The following is a 21562-nucleotide window of genomic DNA, read 5'->3' on the forward strand; positions in this document are numbered from 1 at the left end:
AAACCCATAGCCCTCCCCAGCTGTCCTTGCAGACCGAGAGCTAAATGACAACCGTTAAATCTATTACAAAAATCTGTTTGGTCATTATTTTAAACTAGCATTATTAGACCCCACGCACTAAATCCCTGATGCTGTACTGACACCGCCCAAGAACAGCTAACGTACGTTGCTCACAAACAGTTGTAGTTTTGTAACTTTGAAGCCTTCTCCTTACACTCAGCTCAGGTGATTTACATAAGGAACATTTGTTTTAAAGCAATCCCCATCGCCTAATAGCTGTGCTAAAACCAGGCTTCGACAAAGCTGCGGAAGCAGCAGCAACCAAAGGAACTCACTGCCACGCGAGATCATTTGAGATCAAGAGTATTCAAGCCGGATCACGAGGACAAGTAGCACGAGATAAACAGGCGAGATAAACAGTAAGAAAGCAAGCTTAAAGCTTCTTACACACATACTCAGAGGTTTATCCCACATCTTTTTTTATACAGCAGCTAGTCTTTCTTAGGAGAGGGCAAAAGATCACTCGTGATAGAAAGCACTCAGAGCCCTTAAGAGATACCTGTAAGTACATATTTGACAGAGCATTTCCTCTCCTCGTATCTTATATTGAATAAAAAAAGCAACCATAGAACAAAATCAGATCTTTACTTTTGGGGGCCGCCATCCTCCCTCTGACCAGGTACTCGTACACCACAATTTGCAGCCCAAGCAATTTCTCCTTAAAGTTGCCACCAGCCCCGGGCGACTTCCCGAGACAGTAAGTTTCCCTACTGTTCTTACTCTGGCCCTGATTTAGTAAACCTAAATATTATTTCAAACAGGTTGAACTCTGACTAATGAAAGCTGACAGGCTCTGCATGAGAACATTATTAAAGCTAAATTTCCAGTTATTGGCAAAGCTCATGCAGTTGCCACCTAATGATGGCAGTCAAGTTTTAATGTCAAATACTTACCCCGCTCTCAATATAAAATCCATCATCTGTAGACCTGGAAGAACAATTGTTCCTGTTTATTAAAACTAAAAATCTTCCAGGATTTTTAAGGACTCAGAATAGTTTTACCACACACAGAAGTGAGGAAGATGGCCATAGTTTTGATTAATTTATTTTGCAGTTTAATTAAAATGGCTTATTAAAACCTTTGTGCACTCAAAAAAATCCAGAAAATGCATGGACCAGTTTTAATAAAAACCTACAATGGACGGCAGGACCTGTCAATTCTTCTTCCTCTAATAGTGAAATGCTGTTTGACCATTACCTATGAATTAGTAAACAATAGTCTTTGCTTTTTAAATCCCAAGTAGATCTGTTCTCTCTGACCTAAGCTTTTTGCATCGTGGAATCTGTTCACAGTCCATGTACGAGGAGTACCAACTTTGCAGACGTTGCTTTTAATTCAGGACAACATTTACATGCCTGCTTTCCTGTAAGCAAGTGTAGTGTCCGTAGGAGTCAATGGGAATTAAGCACTACCTCAAACAACACTGCTCTTAAGCATGTATTTGTGTTTTCTAGTTACAGGGCCTTAAAAGAAAAGGATGGCCTGTGCATAAGGGCATGAAATTGTAACCAAGGGTTTGTTCTCAGCATTTCTACAGATTCCACATTGACTGAAGAGTCAATTTTCATGGGAACCTCTGGGCTTCCAGAACCCCTAAAAAATTAATAAACCCAACCATCTCTCCTGGCCCTTACCTTCAGATGTTCATTTGTGTCTGTCTCGTGTCCCTGGAGCAAGCAGAACCAAACGGGCTGCCTGACAGCACGAAAGGTGACCACAGTCTTCCCCCTCAGATCAAACAGCCTTTCTGCTGTTTGAAAAGTGTCCCCACTAGTGCTGAATCTAAACTTATTCAGCGAGGAAGCAGGAAATACTGCTTCAATAAGAAAAAAATCTATATAGCAACTCCTATCCTCTATGCCACTACTTTGTGTCTCCTCCTGCAGTGAAAACCTGCACTAGAAATCAGTTGAAGTTCCTCCTGGTCCTCACTGGAAGAAGCTGTAGCCAAAAAAAAAAAGTTATTCCTCCTCTTAAACCTTCAACCAACAGTTACAACTGAAAATTCTCCCTTCCGATGCTCTCGCCTTCTCCAAGCAAGAGCACAGGCAACACCCTCTCAAAGAAGCCGTGATTTAACCAGGCCAGTGCACAAATCACTCCCGTGAAACCTCAGCACTCCTGTTCAAAGACCCAGAAACAGCCAAGCCTGGCAGGCTGCCCTGCCTTCTTTTGACCTGCCTCGTGAACTGTCCTCACGTCTTCCTCCCTAAATCTGCAGCCCAGGTAAAATTTAAAGCGTGATGATCAACATAACAGCAGGCAGAATATTAAATCATTCCCCAGCAGCCTCTTACATGAAAGAGTAATTCTGACATCACTGTTTAGTGCAGCAATAAAATATACATATGCTAATGAGAAAGAAAAGCAGCAAACTGTTTCTTGTTTTTAATAAGGGCCATAACAAGAAGGTGAGGGCAGTAATAACAGCACAAATAATCCTCTTCCATTTCTCCTGTACCTCTGGCCAAATGGATTATTGAGTGATTATCACCTTCAGTTGCTTGGAGCCAACACTGATTGTGTGAGATTTTCAATGTGTTTTTCATTGGTTTAATTCTGCTCCTACTGTGAGGAACCAAACTAAACCAGTGCCAGAAATACCACTTCATAAGCTTGCCCTTGCTTCACAGTATGGCAAAAATCAATATACCAAAACAAATTAACACAGAAATCCTCCACTCTGCATCCTTCTTCATTCTTTGCCTCAGGTTTGCCACAGACGTCGCAGATATTTCTGGTGCTTGACTCCCCATTTGCAACAGAACAGCAAGATTGCTTCATGGAACAGCTTTGCTAGAACTGATGTTAGTAAAAACTAGGTACTGTTTTAACCAGCACCTCTTTACAGGTTCTCTGCAGGGCCACAAGCACCAACACCCCTCTGCACACCAGCAGCTGCTGAGGCTCGAAGCCCGGACCGTATGCTGGGCTCTGGCTCACAGAGCCCAACCCTCTTGCCTCTGTGATACATCCCCAACTTCCCTAATGGCACAAAATCCCTGCCAGGTGGGAAACTGTCCCATCCACTGACGAAAGGAGCTGGGCACCAGAGACCTGCTGACTGCTCCGCTCAGCGGGTTCGACTCACAGGTGAAAACTTCTTTTGCCCTAGTAAAAGAACAGTGAGCCAGGACAGCCCACGTCTCAGTCCCTCTGCAAACGGCTCTCACCTCCGTCTGTTGCATGTTCCACTGTATCTCGTACTGTGACGCAGGCTCTCATTTTGGAGTGCAGGTGCCATAATTAAAACAGCGCATTATTTTTCTGGTAGGATGCCCACCATCAGCTCAGGCTGCAATCAAAATAGTTATTGCAGCTGGCAATCCAACAGCCTTTAAAGCATAAATGCTAGAGAAGTGTCTCAGAACATCTAATGAAAACGCATTGGATTGCATCGTTTAACCCAGCATTAAATTACACCACACCATACTTCAGTGATTTTTTCCTGGGTGTAATTTAAAGGCACCTATTAAAGAAAATTTCCCAGCAAATGAACCACTCTCTTTGCTATATACAGTTTAAATGACACGGTTCTGTAAGTGCTTGTCTGACACCCCTGCACTATCCCAGGACAATATTCAAGGTAAGTCAGGTGTAAGGCGCTGTGTTGAGAAAACAACGGCTCAGAGTAAGAGCTGCCCTTTGGGAAACAGTCCGGAATGAGCAGGCGAGTCCTCTTTCACACTGCGTGCCCAGCTAACAAGGCAGCTGCCAACCTCCAGTCATTTGAAAGGTGCATTCATGAAGTACTTGACTAATCCATTATCAACTGGGGCCAACAGAAAGAGCCCAATAACTTCCAATTGACTTTGAATCGAGTTTTATATGCCTTGTTCAGCTGGACAGCTGGCATGTGCACACAGCAATGAGGGAACTCGCTAGCTTCAACGAGAGGCTAAATGTATGATCAATCTTCCCTCTGAAAAAGGCGTATGAGCAATATTGACATTTGCAACTTTCTCAGTCTTGATAAAAGGCTGTGTAAGCATTGTACTCCAGCTGCTGCAGGGAGAACACCTTCAGAAATACACATGTAGATACGTTTAAAAATTGGGAGTCTTAGGGGAAACTGGAAACATAGCCACATGCAAAGTCAGTGGTCACTCGCAGATGTCTTCCTCAAGGCTGCTTCATGGAGCGTATGTCAGGAATGAAGGAATAAATGCAAGAGATCAGGGAATTTATCCACAGCAATCCATCCCATCTCAGATCTCATTACAGGTAGCATATTTTTTCTTTAAAGACACAGTTGCTGGTGGGTATAGGGTAAATTAGTCTACGGGGGAAAAAACCACGTTGTCATTGCTATTAATGTCCTAGTTTTAGAAATCATCTTTCATCCTGAAGGAATTCAACATCCCCCCCAAATCATGGGCCACATCCCAAGCGAACCACTGTGCATTTCAGCTACTACTTTACAAAGCTGGCAAAAAAGCGAAGCACAGATGCCCTAGGCACAAGGACTTCAAAATGTGCAGTAAAACTGAAGCTGACAGATCTTTGTTTCTCACATATCAGTGTCTGCAAGGTTCAGTGCTGGCCCTGTCTGCAAGGGGGGCTTTTCCATGCCACCACCCCACTGCCCAGCCAGTAACCTGCTCCAGTGCCCTTACGGCTCCTACAGCCGCCTCCTCCCAGACACCCCGCGCTTCCCTGCCTGGCTGATCCCCCGCAGCTGCACCACAGCCTGCCACCGCCTTGGCCTCTCTCACACACTTCACCCTTCTATTTCCAGCCAGAACTGCCCGGACCTTTTCCCCCGTTCTTAGTAAGTGTGGGTGAAAGACGTACCCGAGCAGCCAGCTGACTGCTAGCATTTCCTCAGGCTTGTCTGGTTCAGAGGTTTCTTCCCCAGTGGCTGTTTGTTTCTTTAAAGTAATACAGAGAGGAAGGGAGAAAAAACTAATTACAATGAGATGCTACCTTGGTTTTTTTTTAACCATATTGACAGAATAACTTGTACTGTAAATGTTCTTATTAATCATCAATAAAACAAGCAGAGCATAATCTGAGAACACTTCCAGCTCATGCATGCTGCAGACACTGAAAAGTCAGTTCTGTCTGCAAGGCAGAACTCACTGGTGTTATTTAGACAGTCATCCTTTAATTTTGATCCCTGTAAGGCTGAAATGATGCTCTGGACAAAAAACAAACCTCAGCCAGCTTAAAAGGATACTGTAATGACGTAAGAAAAACAGCATCAGTTCATATTTGGATTTATTCAACTCTGTTGGAATGACTGATGCTCAAAACCAACCTGCTTGTATTTAAGTCAAGCTACAAACAGATCCTGAACAAACATCTTCAGAGGCACATTGCGAGCAGCAGTAACTCCTTGTATATATATTCCCTATTCATATTTCACCAAGCACCTCCAAGCTACTTCGCTGCCAGCCAATGCCACACATCCATTTTATTCCATCCAACCATCCCCTCTGCCCAGCTGGTTGATAATTAAGTTGTTTCTAAAATATAATCCATTGGCTCTGACATACATTACTATATATTTTTCTTATCAAGACAATAACAAACATTAGGAGGGAAAAAGCTTTAATTCGGCTTAAACTCGGTTTTAGTCCCTTAAACTCAGCTCATGATGACAGAGACTACACATACAGTTTTTCCAGAAAGTTAATCTAGCACTTCGCAGGCTGTTCTCACCCCAACATCGTACAGCCAAAACCCCGTGTGCCAGCATGACTTAGGAATCCAGTGCACTTCCTTCCCTTCTCCAAGCCAAGGGTAATCCATCAAGCCACAGGAGTCCTTTGCTTACCTCCGGATGCTGAAAAGGCTTTGTTAACAGCACCGTCTCTCGGGACAGTCACAGGGCTCAAATTCCAGCCTGGACGCACTTCTTCACTCATTTGAAATGGGGTTTGGGTCAATTCCCGCTAGAAAGGTGTTATTTACAGAGCCTAAATCCAGCACAGCCACCACAAATATGAGGCCTTCATGGCTCGAGCTGGAACAGGTAATAAGCAAATGTCAATAAACGTAATTTTCCATACAACACAATAGAGTAAGAGCACCATGGACTTGGATTTATTATTTTTATCATGTCCCTTCCATGCTAATTTTTTCTGTACTTCTCAGGTAGCAGAGATGCAAGCAGATCTCTGACAAAAACTTTGGCATCTATATTCTCCGTGTTGTTATTAAAAACCAAAAATGAAAAACAAATTCACTGAAAAGTTCACCAAATTCTAGCAACCTCTTAGCAAATCTGAGCTGATATTCTGAATAAACAAAGACAAATTTGGATATCAACCAAGTCAGGCTCAGCAGTAGCAATTCAAACCTTGACAGTTTTAGGTTATTTCTGGCTTTCTTAAAAAAAAAATCATTAGGGGTGTGAAATGTAGTAAATGGGAAAAAAAGAAGTTCTCAGAACCCCCTGCAAATCACAGAAGGCTTTTACTAAATGCAATGCAAGTGGTGAACAACAGGAAAGCATCGCCATACTGGAGGTGTCGCAAACACCCCAGTAGTCACCACAGTCCTTCAGTAACATCAACTCTTCTGCTGCGTGCTGTGCAAATACCGCGTCCTATGGCCTGAAGAACTTCAATATAAACAGACACGAATGTTCAAAACAGCTTTAAACGCAAGAAAGGCAGAGTAGACGTAGAAGTTCGCAGGCCAGCAGCATTCTGACCAGAAATACCACTGACTCATTCGAGCTTGTTCAGCTGGGAGGCAGCTTTTGCAAGCACAGTGCTGCAAGTCGCAGCTCCATGGCTACGCTCTCAGCTATGCCACTGGCCTGCTAAAGATTTTAGGTGATCCTCTGAACCCCAAGCTCCTTCCATGCTCCAGTCCCTGCCATATACAGTCCTGACCACCCACAAGTCTTGCAGGGATGCTCAGAGCCTCAGTGGGAACATACAGAGATTCCCAGATGAGAGGCACCAAGCATTAGGTTCATGGCAAGCAGGTACTGTGGGACTGAAGATATATACCACTGTTAGTTTTAAATGCTGTCGTAGGCGGCACAGCAAGCAAAAACTTTAATTATGACTTGGTTAGTATATGCGCTTGCTACGCACCCATCGCTGTTCCTCCTGTTTGCCCTGAATCTCAAGAAGCCCAAACTATGCAACTGTAAAGAGCCAAAGCTGACATGCAGAGGGAATCCACGTCTCACCTGCCAAGTCTGTGCATCCCTTTTACTCTTTATGCAGTTCAAATCAGGATTTGAATTAAACTTTAGTCACCAGCATGAAGAGAATCTTTACTTCCCCCGAGTGAATATTAAGCCAGAGCATTAGGCAAGCACTGTTCTGCCTACACGATCCTGGGACAGCCATCTCGGGCATTCCCACATGAACTGCACTCTCACCTCGCACCACGATACAGGTAGGCCTATGCTAACGCCTGAAGAGTAATTTAAAAGAACACATAATAAAATAAAATTTTTGGCAACAGATGAGAAAGAAACAGTAGAAATTCACCTTCCATAGAGCCAAGAGTTAAAAAGAAGCACCCAAATGGAACAAAACCAATGCAACTTGTCCTCCACAGCCAGCGCAGTCAAAAAAAAAAAAAGTAGGTTAATAAGAAATTTGATCTTTAGAAGATGTGTCGTATGATGAAAAAATTGAGACAAATCTCATTGTTCCTGCTGATGAAAATTTATCCAAAAAGACTGTAATATTGATTTATGTCATAACTAATTCTCGATTCACTTGCACCTTGTGTGAATGCTGAATATTGAGCAGAAACTGGATAAAACTGTTGCTAACAGCTGATGTTTAGCCGGGGAGCCCAGTAACGCACAGTGCACTAGAGGCGAAAAGCCCCGGCTTCAAATCTGGCACTACCAGAGCTACTGCTTGCCCTGGTGCTAGGTCCTCCTTTCCATTTCCATGCTCCTCCTCTACCACCCATAAACCAGGAGCAACTCCAGGGAGGGGATGTCCTGCCATGCACCTGGCTAGCTACAGGGCCCAAATTCAATAGCTAAAAAAAAATTATATAAAAATGCTAGAACAGCATTTCACACTTCAATTTACACATGGATCAGTGACAACATAAGCTACCAAACAGTTCAAATGAAAATATTTATCTCCTTCCTAAACCTTTTATTCCACTACAGGAGCTTGAATCAGCTGTAAGCCTATATATTTGAAGAATCTCTGAAGACTTAAGGACAATTACTGCATCTTTGGACAGCAGAAGCCTTTATGTTTCCCAAACAGCTACGAAACCGCAAACAATTACTTTCATTATTAAGAAAAAGGGCCAAATGTCAGCAGTTGCTCTTGCAGCACACCAAAATCCAATTCCGGAGAGTCTAAAAGGAGCCAGGCTACCCTCTGCCGCCCAACAGGAGCATAATGAATGAGAGTCAATGGGCACTGAAGATTCGTCAATTTTCTATTTGAGACCACAAGTAATAGCACTCCACAATTTCATTGTATCTTCAACGATCTAGTAAGATTGTATCATCTCCTGTAGACTTCCATTAATTGTGATAAAAGGGAAATATCCACTGTCTAAAAAGGTGCTTTGCCTGAGAAACTCTCAAGGTCAGACCATATAGATACAAAGACTTCTTGATCTAAAGATTCACTGCATTCGGAACGTAACATGAAAGCACGTACATTCTGACTTCCTTCAGGAAAATGGATTAAAAGGCACGGCTGTGAACTTCATCAGTGTTGTACTTCGATCCTCTTTCCCCACCCTGGCACACAAACCCTCCACCTGGGGGCTTCTAAGCATTTTGCAAATTTAACTTGCAAAACTAAAACACTGCGTCATTTTACAGATGGGAAAACTTGAAATAGGTGATTTTCCCAATGCCCCCGCGCAGAGCAGCTGCCGGGCTCAGAACAGGACTAAGACATGTATCTGACCCATGCTCTTGTGAGGGATCACCAGCACACCTCAGCGCTCTGCTAGGGCTGCTTTCATCACCACCTCTGCACGTCCGCCACTTTGCTGCCCTGCCCACAGCACCCTCTTCATGGGAGACCGACAGTAATTATCAGTGAAGAAAGCGGCCATCTTGATGCCAACTGATGTCAATATCTATTGACTAAAAGTGAAATTATTTTTGAAGACCTGATTCTGTGCTAATAAAGTCAAGAGACTTTTTGTACAGGCTCTTACGCAAGCAGGATCAGACTGCAGCCACCTTCTCATCATGCAGTTCTGCAGAAACACAGCAATTGGGCAACCCGAGTTCAATAACTAATAGCTAACAGCTAATAACTCCCTGTGCTGCCTAAGGCAACTCACTGAACTTCCCTGTGCTGCTTTCTCTCTTCTACGACAGTACAGCAGACCTGCTCCTTCTCAGTGCACTGTAATCTAAAAATGAGAAGCGCCATGCAAGGGCTATGGGTTAGTTCAATTTCTTTCCCTCCACTGCTGAAAAAAAAAAAATCTAATCTCGCTTGCTCTGACCCCAAAAGCTCACCCACTGGTTTTGTAAATTGCCACTGCTGCTAAAAGCATAAAAGCAGCTCTAAAATAAACAACTCGAAGATGACTAAAGATGTCTGTGACCATATCACTTCAAACACTACAAACATACATACATGAAGAGATGAAACTTTCTCGGTATAGAACAGTTATTAGTCAAGCACAAGCAGCTCTTGCCTTTATCATCAGCCATCTTTGATAAGGAGCCGGCCCATGAGAGCGATTGGCGATCTCGCCATGCAAATTTAATTTACCCGGAACACTGTGGATGTGGGCACTGGAGGGTCTACAGTGATCATACACCAGATCCCATTCAGACTGCACAATACTCCTGTTTTCTAAAAGGCTTGCAGTCACTGTATTAAAAGTCCACCTGAAGTAAAACCTAACACCAGGCTAGAGAGATCTAGAGGCGATTGTATGATCCTGGGCTTCAGCAATTACTCTGTATTAGCAAAAGCAAAGCCCTGTGCTGTCAGACAGTGCAGATAAACTGCAAGAGGAAAAGATGAGGAGGGAAATGAAATACATTATGCAACGTGATGTTAACAGCAGAGTCCAATAAAACCCCTGCACGTTGGGCTTCGCTGGCCAGCAAACCCATCCGCAAAGTCCTACGGCAGGGCACTCCATGGGCATTTCCCCTCCCTTCCCTCCCACAGTCAGCATCAAAGGAACAGGAGGCTTTCATGAGTTGCATCAGCTTGGCCACGGAAGGCTAAGGACACCATGATCCTCCCCAGAATTTCCACACACTACTTAAATTCACCCATTTAAAACCTACCTCAATTACTAATGGTAATCAGTGCTCACAGATCTATCAAAAGCAGACTGTTCCAGTGCAGAGCCTTAATTAAAATCTATTAGATGTTGTCCAATTACAGAAAAATCTTTCTACACTTCATACACTTAGCATACCTTCACATGAAGCAAGAGTCATTGTCAAGGTTTGCTAGTAGATTTTGCCTGTAAACACAGTTAATCAGCAGTTTAGAAGGAAAACAAAAACAATTTTGAAAACAAAATATTATCTGAGTAACAGCAACACCTTAAGGCTCAACAACAAACCACCCCCTGTACTAAACACAGCAGGGAGAGCCACACCTGAAAAAATTCTGTAGTCCAACAGACAAAATGCAGAGCCACCAGCAGCCAGGAAACTGCCTCCCCAGTTAGTATTTTATTGACGGGCCATGAATAAAAGGTTCTAATTTTCAACAAGATCCTCTTTTGCCAGATACAGTACAGGCCACGTTGCAATGGCAGGCCTTGCTGCAGACAGGTTGTGTTCGTACAGGACAAGAAATGTTGTGACAGAGCCGATCCTTTAACCCTGAAACCAGGACCAAAGCTACTGAGCCACCTTTCCTCTCCATCGTAACAGGCTGCAGAAAGGTCAGAGTCAGGCCTCCTCCTAAGCCTGCTTTATTCAGCATGGTGGCATGGAAAAAGCTCCCACCCCAATTTAATCATCAGCTTTTATCACTCATCCTGATGCACACTCTCCTAATAAATATGGAAAAATTGAATACAGCCTCTCAAAATTGAACAGCCCTAGATGCAGTTGCATTAACTCCATTAGCTCTCCTGGACTTTCAGATCTAGTTCCATCAATTATCTCACAGCTGAAGTTTAAATATTCAGCACTTCCTCAGAACAAAACCACAAGGCCATTGGCAAAAGGCCCTAATGCCACTGGAGCAGCTCAAATAAGTATCTCAGGAAAATAAGTGTACTTTATTCTAAAAAGCAGAGAACAAATATATGAAGTGGGTTTTTTTTGTTGTGTTTTTCAGAGGGTGGGGGGTGGGGCGGGGGGTGTTTTTTCCCCCCACTCCCATGGAGTTAATGGGAAGTGACACAAGACTCTGCTAATAGGGAAAGGGAGGCAGGATTCTGACGTTCACTAAAGATGACAAAGATTTAGCTGGCCCTCCATTTTACTTATCTTCATGCTTAGTCAAAAGAACTGTAGGCACCCTGGAGATACAAGGTTGTAGCTACAAAGGGATACGTCACAGGACCAAAGGTGACTCAACACAAAATCCTAATACAAGTTCCGTGTATCACCAGGTGGCCAATGCTATTTCTCCAGGAACTCTTTACAGCATTGAACCCCAGCAAACCCAGCGCCTGTGAAGCCAGAACCCCAGAATGTTATTTTAAACCAGGTTTGCGTCTCTGCAAGCAAGAGCATACACTGTACCCTTTGTCTCCTCCTCTCTTCCATTGTTCTTAAGATCAAAAGCTTTGTTCTCTTCATTGGTAATTAAGTACAAGTCACCCAGTCCGATTTTAAAAAGAGCAATTAAAAGGTTATCAAGGAGAAACAGACAAGAAACAGGTATTCCTGTTGTATCTGTAAATAGGTCACCCCGGTAGATAATTCAACTCTTATCACCAGTATCACATAATTTACAGTTCAAACAAAATACTTAATCTTTCAGTCAATTAAGTATAGCCAAAGAGATCATACGATTTTTTAACTGCTTACACAGCATATTGATGGCAATCCTCCTCTTGACTCTTCCGTCATTTGTCAGGGAAGAAGGATGAGTATCTCTAATAAGCAACAGCAGCTTTAACAGGAGACACTGTGCATAACAACTTGTCTTCTAGCTCACGTCTCAACATTCACAGTGCCCGTGAGCTAAAGGCAGTACAGATTTCTTCTTTAAGCATGAAGCTATCACAGTAATGTGCAAACATTTCCTCTAACCCTATGCGCTCTGTAGACATCAGATTGGGACGGTTCCTCACAGCTGTGTCAATATCCACCTCCTAGTAACTTCTGTGGAAATGCAAACTGCACTACTAAGGTTCTGGCTATAATAAAGACTTATTTTTCTTGATACACTGGCTCAAGCAAACATTTTCTTAGCCAAATAAATTCAGTATCACTGAAACATCTCCTTCGAACAGGGAAGGCAGACCAGGAGACGATGCAATTACCCACCCACATCATGTGGGAAGGAAAGCCCATAAACGTGACCCCAGCATCGTTCAGCACATATGCGAGTGGTCTCTCCTGTTAAAATAAAAAGGTTGCATATTCTGTCCCTTGGGCTTTCCAAAGTAGTTTTAAGCATCTTTGGAAGGGAAGAAAAATAAATCTGATTTTCTAAATTGACCGGTCCTAATTTTGAGTGTAAATTCAATGGCTCCCTCCAGGAAACCAGAATTAGGTATCTGAAATGACTGACCTGCCGGATATATTGTAAATATATATCCCCTGGATCTGAGTGCACGCCTGAAACTTCAAATAAGGAATTTAGCAACTAATTTAAGTTTCTCACTTTAAAAGCATCCTGCAAATTATCAGCTGCAGATGAAATAGCTTGAAGATGTCATGTGGCTTTCTTGTTAACCATGTCTGGTTATGTCACGTAAAAACAGTCTGACACAAAAAGGTGCAAAGAGTCTCCCAAATCCCATGGCAATCTTCGATCCATAAATAACTCCAAATATTCAGATTTTAGTCAGGTCTCTGCTGAGCTTCTAAGCCCAGCACAGTGGGAAACCAATCAGGAAACTAACCTGATTGGAGCGTCCTCTTAACAATGACACAATCAAAGCACAATGGGAATTTGCAAAAAGACTGTTCTTGCGCAACTGCAGTTTTCAGATCAGGCCTCCACATGCATCCCTCTGATCCCACCAGCAGTTCAGAACAGTCACGAACTTGAAGGATAGGTTTGGTCTAGAGCAACAAGCACAAACACTGCTCAAGAGAAGGGAAAGCCACATATAGGCACCAAAGGGAAGTTACAAATCTCATCTGAGCTCACGGAAACACATAGTTCTCCTCCTCAAGTCAAGGGAGACACAAACCTGGAGCTATCGCTGTTCTCAGGTTTCAAAGAAAATTCTGTTACAGGGGTCCCTGCTGAAAGCTGCTGTATGGTGTTGGGGAAAAACAAATTATTTGAGAGAAGCTGAAGGAGCAAGGACCTGGAAACAAGCTCTGGTTTTCGCAAAGTCATGGCACTGTACGACGACAACAGCCCTGGATGTCTAAATTAAGCCACTGAAACGCATTTAATATTCACATACTCATCACAAGCTCACAACGCAAATTCCCTAATATACAGTAAAGGAGTTTATTAGCAAGTGTCTCATTGGATTAAGTCTGCTCTTATTCTATTAGGGAACTTTCACACCACATTAAATTGCAAGACAACAGGGTGTTTGCCAGCGCATGATGAACGCAATTATTAACCCCTTCCCAGAAATGCACATAGACGTGGCACTGACACATCAGGCCGAGGAAGGTCTTAGGAATAGATGGCTTAAATGGAACAGCAGGGTATTGAAATGACTAACCATTCTCCATCCCTCAGCACAAGAAAGTGTCACCGACGCCAAGATCGTTCTCTCCTCCCAGTCAAGCAGCCATGATCTACTGAAATACACGAGTGATGCTCAGCAGCTTAAGCTCAGTGGGAGAAGCAAAAAAGATACAGTTCCTCTGTTAAGTGTTACGTTGATCAGCCTTGAATGCACAGAACAAAACCGTTACCTTCTCTACAGACGCATTCTTTTTTCCCCCTTCTTTAATACTTGCTTACAGCTTATTTTGGCCCACCTCCTGGTAGCATGAGGTTTGATGAATGACGCATGGTCATCCATCTTCGAGTGCTGCACTTCGATGATGAATTGAGTACATTTGGAAAGCAGTCTGAGAAAAAAACAAAATTGATAGCCGCAGGAAAAAGAAAAAAGGGAGAAAAAGGAAAAAATGTTGGGCAGCAGCTATGGAGTTTAATGAGGTGAGACTGATGCACAAAAAAATATTCACTGAGCAAAAAAGGGAGACAAACAGCACAGAGGAGCAAGTTCCAGGTTTTGAAGTCACTAGTCTAGAAACATCCAGAGGAAGAATGCAAGTGTCCATCATGCAAGAGTCTATATCTCATTTGCTTTTGTAAGTCCCCTGTAAGTGCTTTCAGACCTCTAGAAAGCCTCCTCAATACCTTTATTTCCCCATTTATTTCACTGTCCTCCATTGTACCAAATCACACCATTTCCTGAACACAGCTTCTCTTCTGTAGAGATGAGACGTTCTTAGGCTGCTTTGTGCTCCTGGTTTCATCCCACTGCTTACGCTTATCTACCCAAGCTGCACGTGAAGTTCACCGGTGATGCAGAGGGAGGACCTTATTTGTCTCATATTCTCCCGATGCAGGGCTACAGATTATCGGGGCAGTATCCAACCTGTATCTCAGAGTTTTGCTGTGCTGCACAACTGTAAGACGATGCCTTTGTTATTTCTATCTATAATCATATCATGCTTACAAGTAGCTCAGGGCAGCACCTGGATGCAGCTCATCTACAGCGTCTTACTAATTTAGTCCACCACAACGCTAATTCCTAATTATTTCATTCATGGATTTCGCTTCTCCAGCAGAACCTCCCACTGACACCCAGAGGGCAAAAGGAAGCATCTGGCACTGCTGATGAGTAGAGCCATTTGCCAAGGAGCTTCTCAGGGCAAGAGCAGCACTGACTGGCCACTCACCACACAAAGTCTCCTGAGCAGAATTTTATACCAGGTGTAGCAATGCTTTACATAGGACCCAAAGCAAAGCACTACACTACCTTCTGATTAAATTATGAGGTCCCATAATTAAGATGATTCTCACATACAGATGCAAAATGAAGATAGGATTTATTTGCATAACTGAAATAATCTACATAAAGAGCTGATTTTCACCAGTGTTTCTTTAACTCAGAGTTTCCAGTTGGGTTAGACAAGACACTGAGGTCAAAGGATTGCTCCTAAGCTCAAGTGGTTTGAAGTACAATTAACTTCCAGGACTGCCCATGGCTACAACATTCTTACTAAGGATTCTAACACTGGATGCTGCCACTGTTTCTATTACTTTTTGAATACATTACTGATGTTACTGTCAGACTTCAGCTGCAGCAGACATCACATCAGACAAGAGCAGCCACGTCACAAGTCACACAGCTGATTTCATCTATGCCTCAGATCAGGAGGTCCGAGATCATGACTCCTTCAAATGCAGAAGTGTGACATGTCATATAACATTTGCTACCACAGCAATACCTTATTTTTTTTCCAAAATCAGCCTCTCATTTAACTTTTTACTAATACCAGGATGGTACCTGAAAGTCTCAAAGATCAGAACCCACAGAGTCTTCTAAACTGTATTAGTCAATAACTCCTTAACCCCTGAAGATCCAACAGTTTAGTGAGATGTGAGGTAGTATCACCCCTGTCCAGGTAGTGAACAGACTGCAAGTTAGGGAATTACCCAAACGCACCCACAAAGCATTTGGCAGAGCTATAAACTGAAGCCCATTATCCATCCTCCCACTCAGCAAATCTCTTTTGGATCGTGAGACGCTCCTCTGCACATTAGCTCCGCATTCCTCTTGCTCCATTTTTTAATTAACTTCTCCGGATGTCTAGAAAGACTCTTGATAAATCATTACTGTCAGGCATTCCAAGGAACATTTCAAACCTTATCAGAGATAAGCAATCAAAACAACTCTAAGAGCTACTCATGAAGAAGCACTCCCAGTTTATTGCAGCATGAACCTCCAACCTAGATTTAACTCCAGTGGCAGAAATGGGAACACGTTTACGAACATCACTTATGAACAACATACCGTGTTCTCAGATTCCCCTGCTGAGGCAGTCCATCGTAGACAGATAATACATCAAAATCTTCCTCTAATGCAAAGGACTGGAAAACAAGCTGTATCCTGTTCTGCTCCTCAGCAGTGATTGTCCACGTGCAGTTTGCATAATTTGGATATCCGTATGGAAAGCCTGGACTCTGTATTGTCCCGTTTGGGCCCTGCAAAATGTGACTGCAGTTCTGGGCTGGCAAGAGAAAAGAGAAAAGTACAAGTCAAATAGCATAGGGCACACATTTAGTATCTCCACCATCAAAACAGATCATACAGGATTCTTTCCACTGAATTGCTTTTCAGTTCATGGTCTCTGGGACCAGATAAAAGTGAAATCTAAAGATGCATCTTTGTCCTCCCTGCAGGAGCCTGGACCCCAGACATCCATTCTCTTGGGCACTGCTCCCTCTAGCTGTAAACATCATGGGCTAATTACAGCTGGATTACAGCAGCTGCTGACCATAACTGGGAGACACGCTTACGCAGACATCCTTTCGCAGCCCACAGAGTCCAATATACCCTTCATTATACACCACGCATGTAGGGGTTTAACACATCTCAAGGGTGCCTTGCTGTGCTGGGTACCTCAAACATGAGGAATTCAGAGGCCACAAAAAATCAGAATGACAATGTCAAAGCTGACCATCTTTTGCCCTTAGTTTCACTTGCACAGAGACAGAAGATCAGGGCTCAGCTGGGCACACAAAGAGACAGACCCCCCTCACCTTGAAAGGCCAAAAACTGCAGTGGATCTAATACGTCATGAGGAACTGAGTCACCAGATGAGTAGTCTGCCTGGACAAGACTGCATGAAAACCAAGTGGCAAAAGATCAGAAATTAAAGTTGTTTTGACTCCATAAAGAGCAGGACACAGTTCAAAGGCTTTTTTTTAACAAAACATTCACGTTTAACAAACAAGCCATTCTTGAATAGTTATTTGGAATAAAAAAGAAAGAGAAACCTCAAATCTTTGCACCTCCTTAGAACAGCAGTTGTTTTTTCCCCATCCACATTCTTTCAGGTAAACATTGCTCACTAGCCTGAAACTACCTCCTAGCAGGGAGAAGAGCTGGTGGTTTTTATACAGGGCCTTTCCATGCAGACTGGCACAAGGAAAAGGCATGTTCCCAGCCTCGGGTCTGCATGCTGCAAACTGGCAGCTGTACCACTGCAAAGCAACATGGACTGTGGCCCTGGCCCAAGAGCTGCCATCACCAGTAACACTACATACCTCGTTAGGCCTGATGGGGGTACCTAGGAAAAATCTTGTTGGGTAGACCCAGCCTTCCCAGGCTTCTTTGTTCTCTCTCACCCAGTTCTGAAAGGTTTCGGCTCCTCATGCAGCCTCAACTCATAGCAAGTGTCTTCCAACCAGTATTCCTAAGGAGCTGCTGTAGAGCTACATCTCCTGAGAACAAAAGCCCAGTCTTGCACCCACCAACTAAGTACTTAACACCTCCCTCAAATCCATTTTCCCTCCCCAAAGCAGTACCTGTGAACACTCCATCCCAAAGATAAAGATCAACTGCCACGATGTACAAATTCTGGATATATGACTTCTCTCTGGGGAAACAGGTACATCGGTATGTTTTGGGTACAGCCAAAATGACAAATTCTCCTTAGTGTTTTCCCCTCTCTTCACTGCTACTTTACCGGAATGTCTTCTGAGACACAAAGAAAACTTCACTCCAAACTGGTGTAACTCCTACTGGCTTTAACAGAGTAACTCTTCCACACCAAAGCTAAATTCCAGACAGTTTGCAAGGCAACTGTTGAGACCAAAAGCAGGATTTCACCTTTATCCTACAGCCAGCGCCAGAGCTGCTGATCGCTGCTGCCTGGCTTTGCTGTGGCTTTTCTAACTGATGCTGGATTGTTTACCCACTTCTGTAGATAACTGAGGCTTTCAAGCCGAAATGAATTAGATTAGAAATTACTTTTTTGATTTCTCATTGCTTTTTTCAAAGGCAGCAATGGCATTTGCACTTCTGAGTGCCAACCAGCTACAGGTAAAGAACTGCAGAGCAGCGCTCATTAAAGCCAATTATAATTAGATTGACCTACTTTGGTATAAAAATGTGTAGTGGAACTTCTCTCTACAAGATGAAGTTCACACCTTTACGAATCTAAAATGGTCAATCATATTTATTACCCAGGGAATCTTTTTGCATCATGTTTATTATGTCAACGAGAGTTAGGACTGCCCCATAACCCCCCAGGGACTAAAACTGAGCTAGGTACGTAACTCACTAACAAGGGCAGACTAAAGTACTTTGCATTCCTATAGCACCTGGCATCCGTCTCCCTCAGTGCATTTTGTCAATACATAATACACACAAGAGAGATCTACCTCCCTCTTCCACTTCAGTTCTGTTTATTTCTAGAGTTCACAGAAAGCATGCATTAACTTCATGCCAAAAGCTGCACAGGACTGGGAATATTAACGTTATCAGAGTGGTAAAATTAGGCCTGGTTTGGTTTAATAACTTGGAGACTGCCAAAGATTATAAGCTTCAGTCGTCTAAAATTCAATCACATCCTCTTCAACCAGACTGGGACTCAATAGGCAACATGGGGATATTGAATTTGTCTCTACTGCACATTTTTTTTTAATCATAAGTAAATGTCATCAGAACAATTTAAGGAAATTGGGAGATTAAAGAGGCTGTATCTCTCCATTTCCTGACGGTATAAAAGCTACTGATGTTGCATGAAGTTCAGGAAATAAATTCAAGGTCAAAGAAACATTGTTCCAAACACTTCCAAGGTCATTTGAAAGGCAACAAGCTTTAAGATCAATACTTTGCTGTCCTTGCATAATCAGCAATTAACACAAAGGACAAAGGCCAGAAAAACATACAAAATCTTAAACGTAGCTGAAGAAAAACAAATACATAAGAGAAAAATAGGACACAGTTTTATGACCTATCAAATCAATCTACTGAACTATTTGTGCATTCACGATTCTGACCAAGATGTGCTTTGGACACAGCTAAAAGAGAATTGCTTATTGCAAACAAAAATTAGTTTTCCAAAAGCTGACAATCTGGAAAGTAATATATTCTTCATCAGCTGTAATAGTAGGGAACTTCATTTTTATTGGACACTGCTGGAAAAAGTCAGCAGGCACAGGCAAGAGATCCAGGAAGCCCAGAGAATTTATGCATACTCTATAATTTGCTTTCAGATTTGAGTTAGTTCAGCTCAGGCTTGACTGCAAAAACCTTATCTAAATTCTAAAGTACACAACATGGAAACACTCAGTTTCTCCTCTGAAGACTTGCAAAAACCAATTCTCTTTATCCTTTTGGCCCAGGAGCATGAATAAGTGGAAAAGTATGAAAGGACAACGCTGGCGTCTGTTCCAGGTGAATTCATATTTGACAGAGGACAACATTCTTCCAGAATTTCTGCAGTGTCTGACACAAGAGGTCTGACAGAGGTCTGACACAAGGCACCTCCGCACGCCTCACTCCAGCAACGGGAATGCAGAGATCCCCTCATGGATCAGTCGACCACTTGCCCTTTATCTCAGCTCTGACGGAGCTATGCAGGTGACCACAAGAAACAGCAGCAGTGACAGGGCACGCTGTACCCAGGGACCACCTTCTTTACACCCTCTGTAGATTAACCATCGGCCCTGGTATCAGAGGAATTACGGCCCTTCCAGAACGGCTGCACGTCCCCCTCTCAATTTGTGAGACTATTCAGAAGATACAACAGTGAATGAGAAAGGTAAATACGGAAAGGTAAGGGATCAGATGTCACTCCCCAGAAGGCTCAGTGTGGCAGTGTAAATATTTATGTAGATATTCCGGCTTCTAATACTATTATTCCTGGACTGGTGTTACTTCCTGAAGGGGTAACACCACTGTGAAACTCAGCGGTGGATACGCATGTGTGGGCACACGTCCTGTTTTGTGACGGAGGTGACCAGTCTGAGAACGGAGCTAATTCTAACTTGTACTCTGCCAACACATCCTGCTATTTTCAATTCTGCAAAGTGGTTTATTATGAGAGTGTATCTTTTTAGCGAATGCATCAGTGTAATTTTATTGCAGTGGCGCTTAGAGTTTCCAGACGAGGACGAAGGCATTATTGTGCTTGGCACTGTTCAGTGAGCAGAGCCCTTCTCTAAATGGATCACAATCTAATGGAGAGTACAAAACCACAACCTGAGGAAAGCCTCACTAGTGGAGGGCTTGGGGTTTTAGAGAAAGATACCCTTATCCAGGGGCACAACCATTTCCTCAACAACAGAGCTTAAAAGTCAGCTTTACCAGCCTCCGCTTACACCCCTTGTTTTGCGCAACATACACAACTGAACAATGTAGACAGACTAATCAGCCTCACCTCTGGCTCACAGGCACAAGGAAAATGAAATATTTACTTTGCAACATGCTCTTAGAACTGCATTTCTCAAACAAATATGGGCTGCCTGTGGCATTTTATAATACGCAGTTAATCCACATGCCACAAAACTTAACATGACTGGACACTTAAGCAAAAATAAACATCAGCTGAATACAGCTCTGGCTGCCTCTTCCTAAAGCAGGAAAGTTGCAAAGCCCTCAAGCTCCATTCCGGGTATCGATCAGCCTCTTGCCACAAGGAGCGCAGGAAGAATGTCCTTGTACTCAGAAACCAAGACTTCTTTTGACAGTACAAGCTACATGACCAGTGACAGAAGCCAGTGGGAGGTTTACACTATATCTCTGAAGGTGTTTAGGCACTTGAGCACGGGACTGATCATGTCAGTGGCTCCAGCTTTAGAGTGGCCTCTGATTCAACAGCTATTTGAGTTCTGGAGCAGAACCAGGTCACCCCCACGACGACTAGAGCATGGGTAGCATTAACCAGTTCTCATGTCTTTAGTCTTGTGACTGGCAGCCGTGATGGTCATTGCACATTGGACCAAAACTAACCAGGTGACATTTACCAACGAGGAGACTCAATCATTCAAGCACCTTCATGGCCACAGAATTTTGTTATTTCCTTCAAATAAGCAACACTTAGACAGAGGAACGAGCTGCCCTGGCTGCAGCACTCCTCAAGCCCCTGGCTGGGACTGGCTTTCATCAATTGACACAGAATTTCAGCAGGCTCAGAAAAACTTGTACATTCAAATTCTGTCACTACAAATCTTCACCAAGTTGTCAGAAGCTAAATAACAAAGGCATTGCCTGACATTACAAGTGCAAAGGAAACAGGTACAAAACATCATCTTCCACCTACTTCCAATTCCTTACACTTACCAGGCCAGATCCATGGCAGTGTAAATCAAGGAAGTATTTTAACTGTGTTGATTTACACCATATTAACACCTAAGGAAGCAATACTTTACGGAGAGGGAAACAGAATTTATTTCTGAAGTGCTTCCTAAAATATCAGTTGATGCACTTTGTT

At 43.1% G+C, this 21562-nt stretch overlaps 1 protein-coding gene and 1 long non-coding RNA gene across 3 annotated transcripts in view; both read right to left on the reverse strand.

Moving 5' to 3' along the window:
* CSMD2 (CUB and Sushi multiple domains 2) overlaps window positions 1-21562 on the reverse strand; it is a 351736-nt gene that overhangs the window by 267344 nt on the left and 62830 nt on the right. For both annotated transcript variants that reach the window (XM_075115031.1, XM_075115030.1), the window contains exon 3: window positions 16132-16348. In XM_075115031.1, coding sequence (XP_074971132.1) covers window positions 16132-16348 — 217 coding nt within the window. The remainder of the gene's footprint in view (window positions 1-16131; window positions 16349-21562) is intronic.
* Window positions 16881-18087, reverse strand: LOC142066920 (uncharacterized). The gene is made up of 3 exons (XR_012663827.1): window positions 17799-18087; window positions 17649-17712; window positions 16881-16960 (listed from the first exon to the last, which is right to left on the reverse strand). It is a non-coding gene; the product is annotated as an uncharacterized LOC142066920 (long non-coding RNA).

The sequence above is a fragment of the Phalacrocorax aristotelis genome, chromosome 20 (genome assembly GCF_949628215.1).
Source record: "Phalacrocorax aristotelis chromosome 20, bGulAri2.1, whole genome shotgun sequence".
Taxonomy (NCBI): domain Eukaryota; kingdom Metazoa; phylum Chordata; class Aves; order Suliformes; family Phalacrocoracidae; genus Phalacrocorax; species Phalacrocorax aristotelis.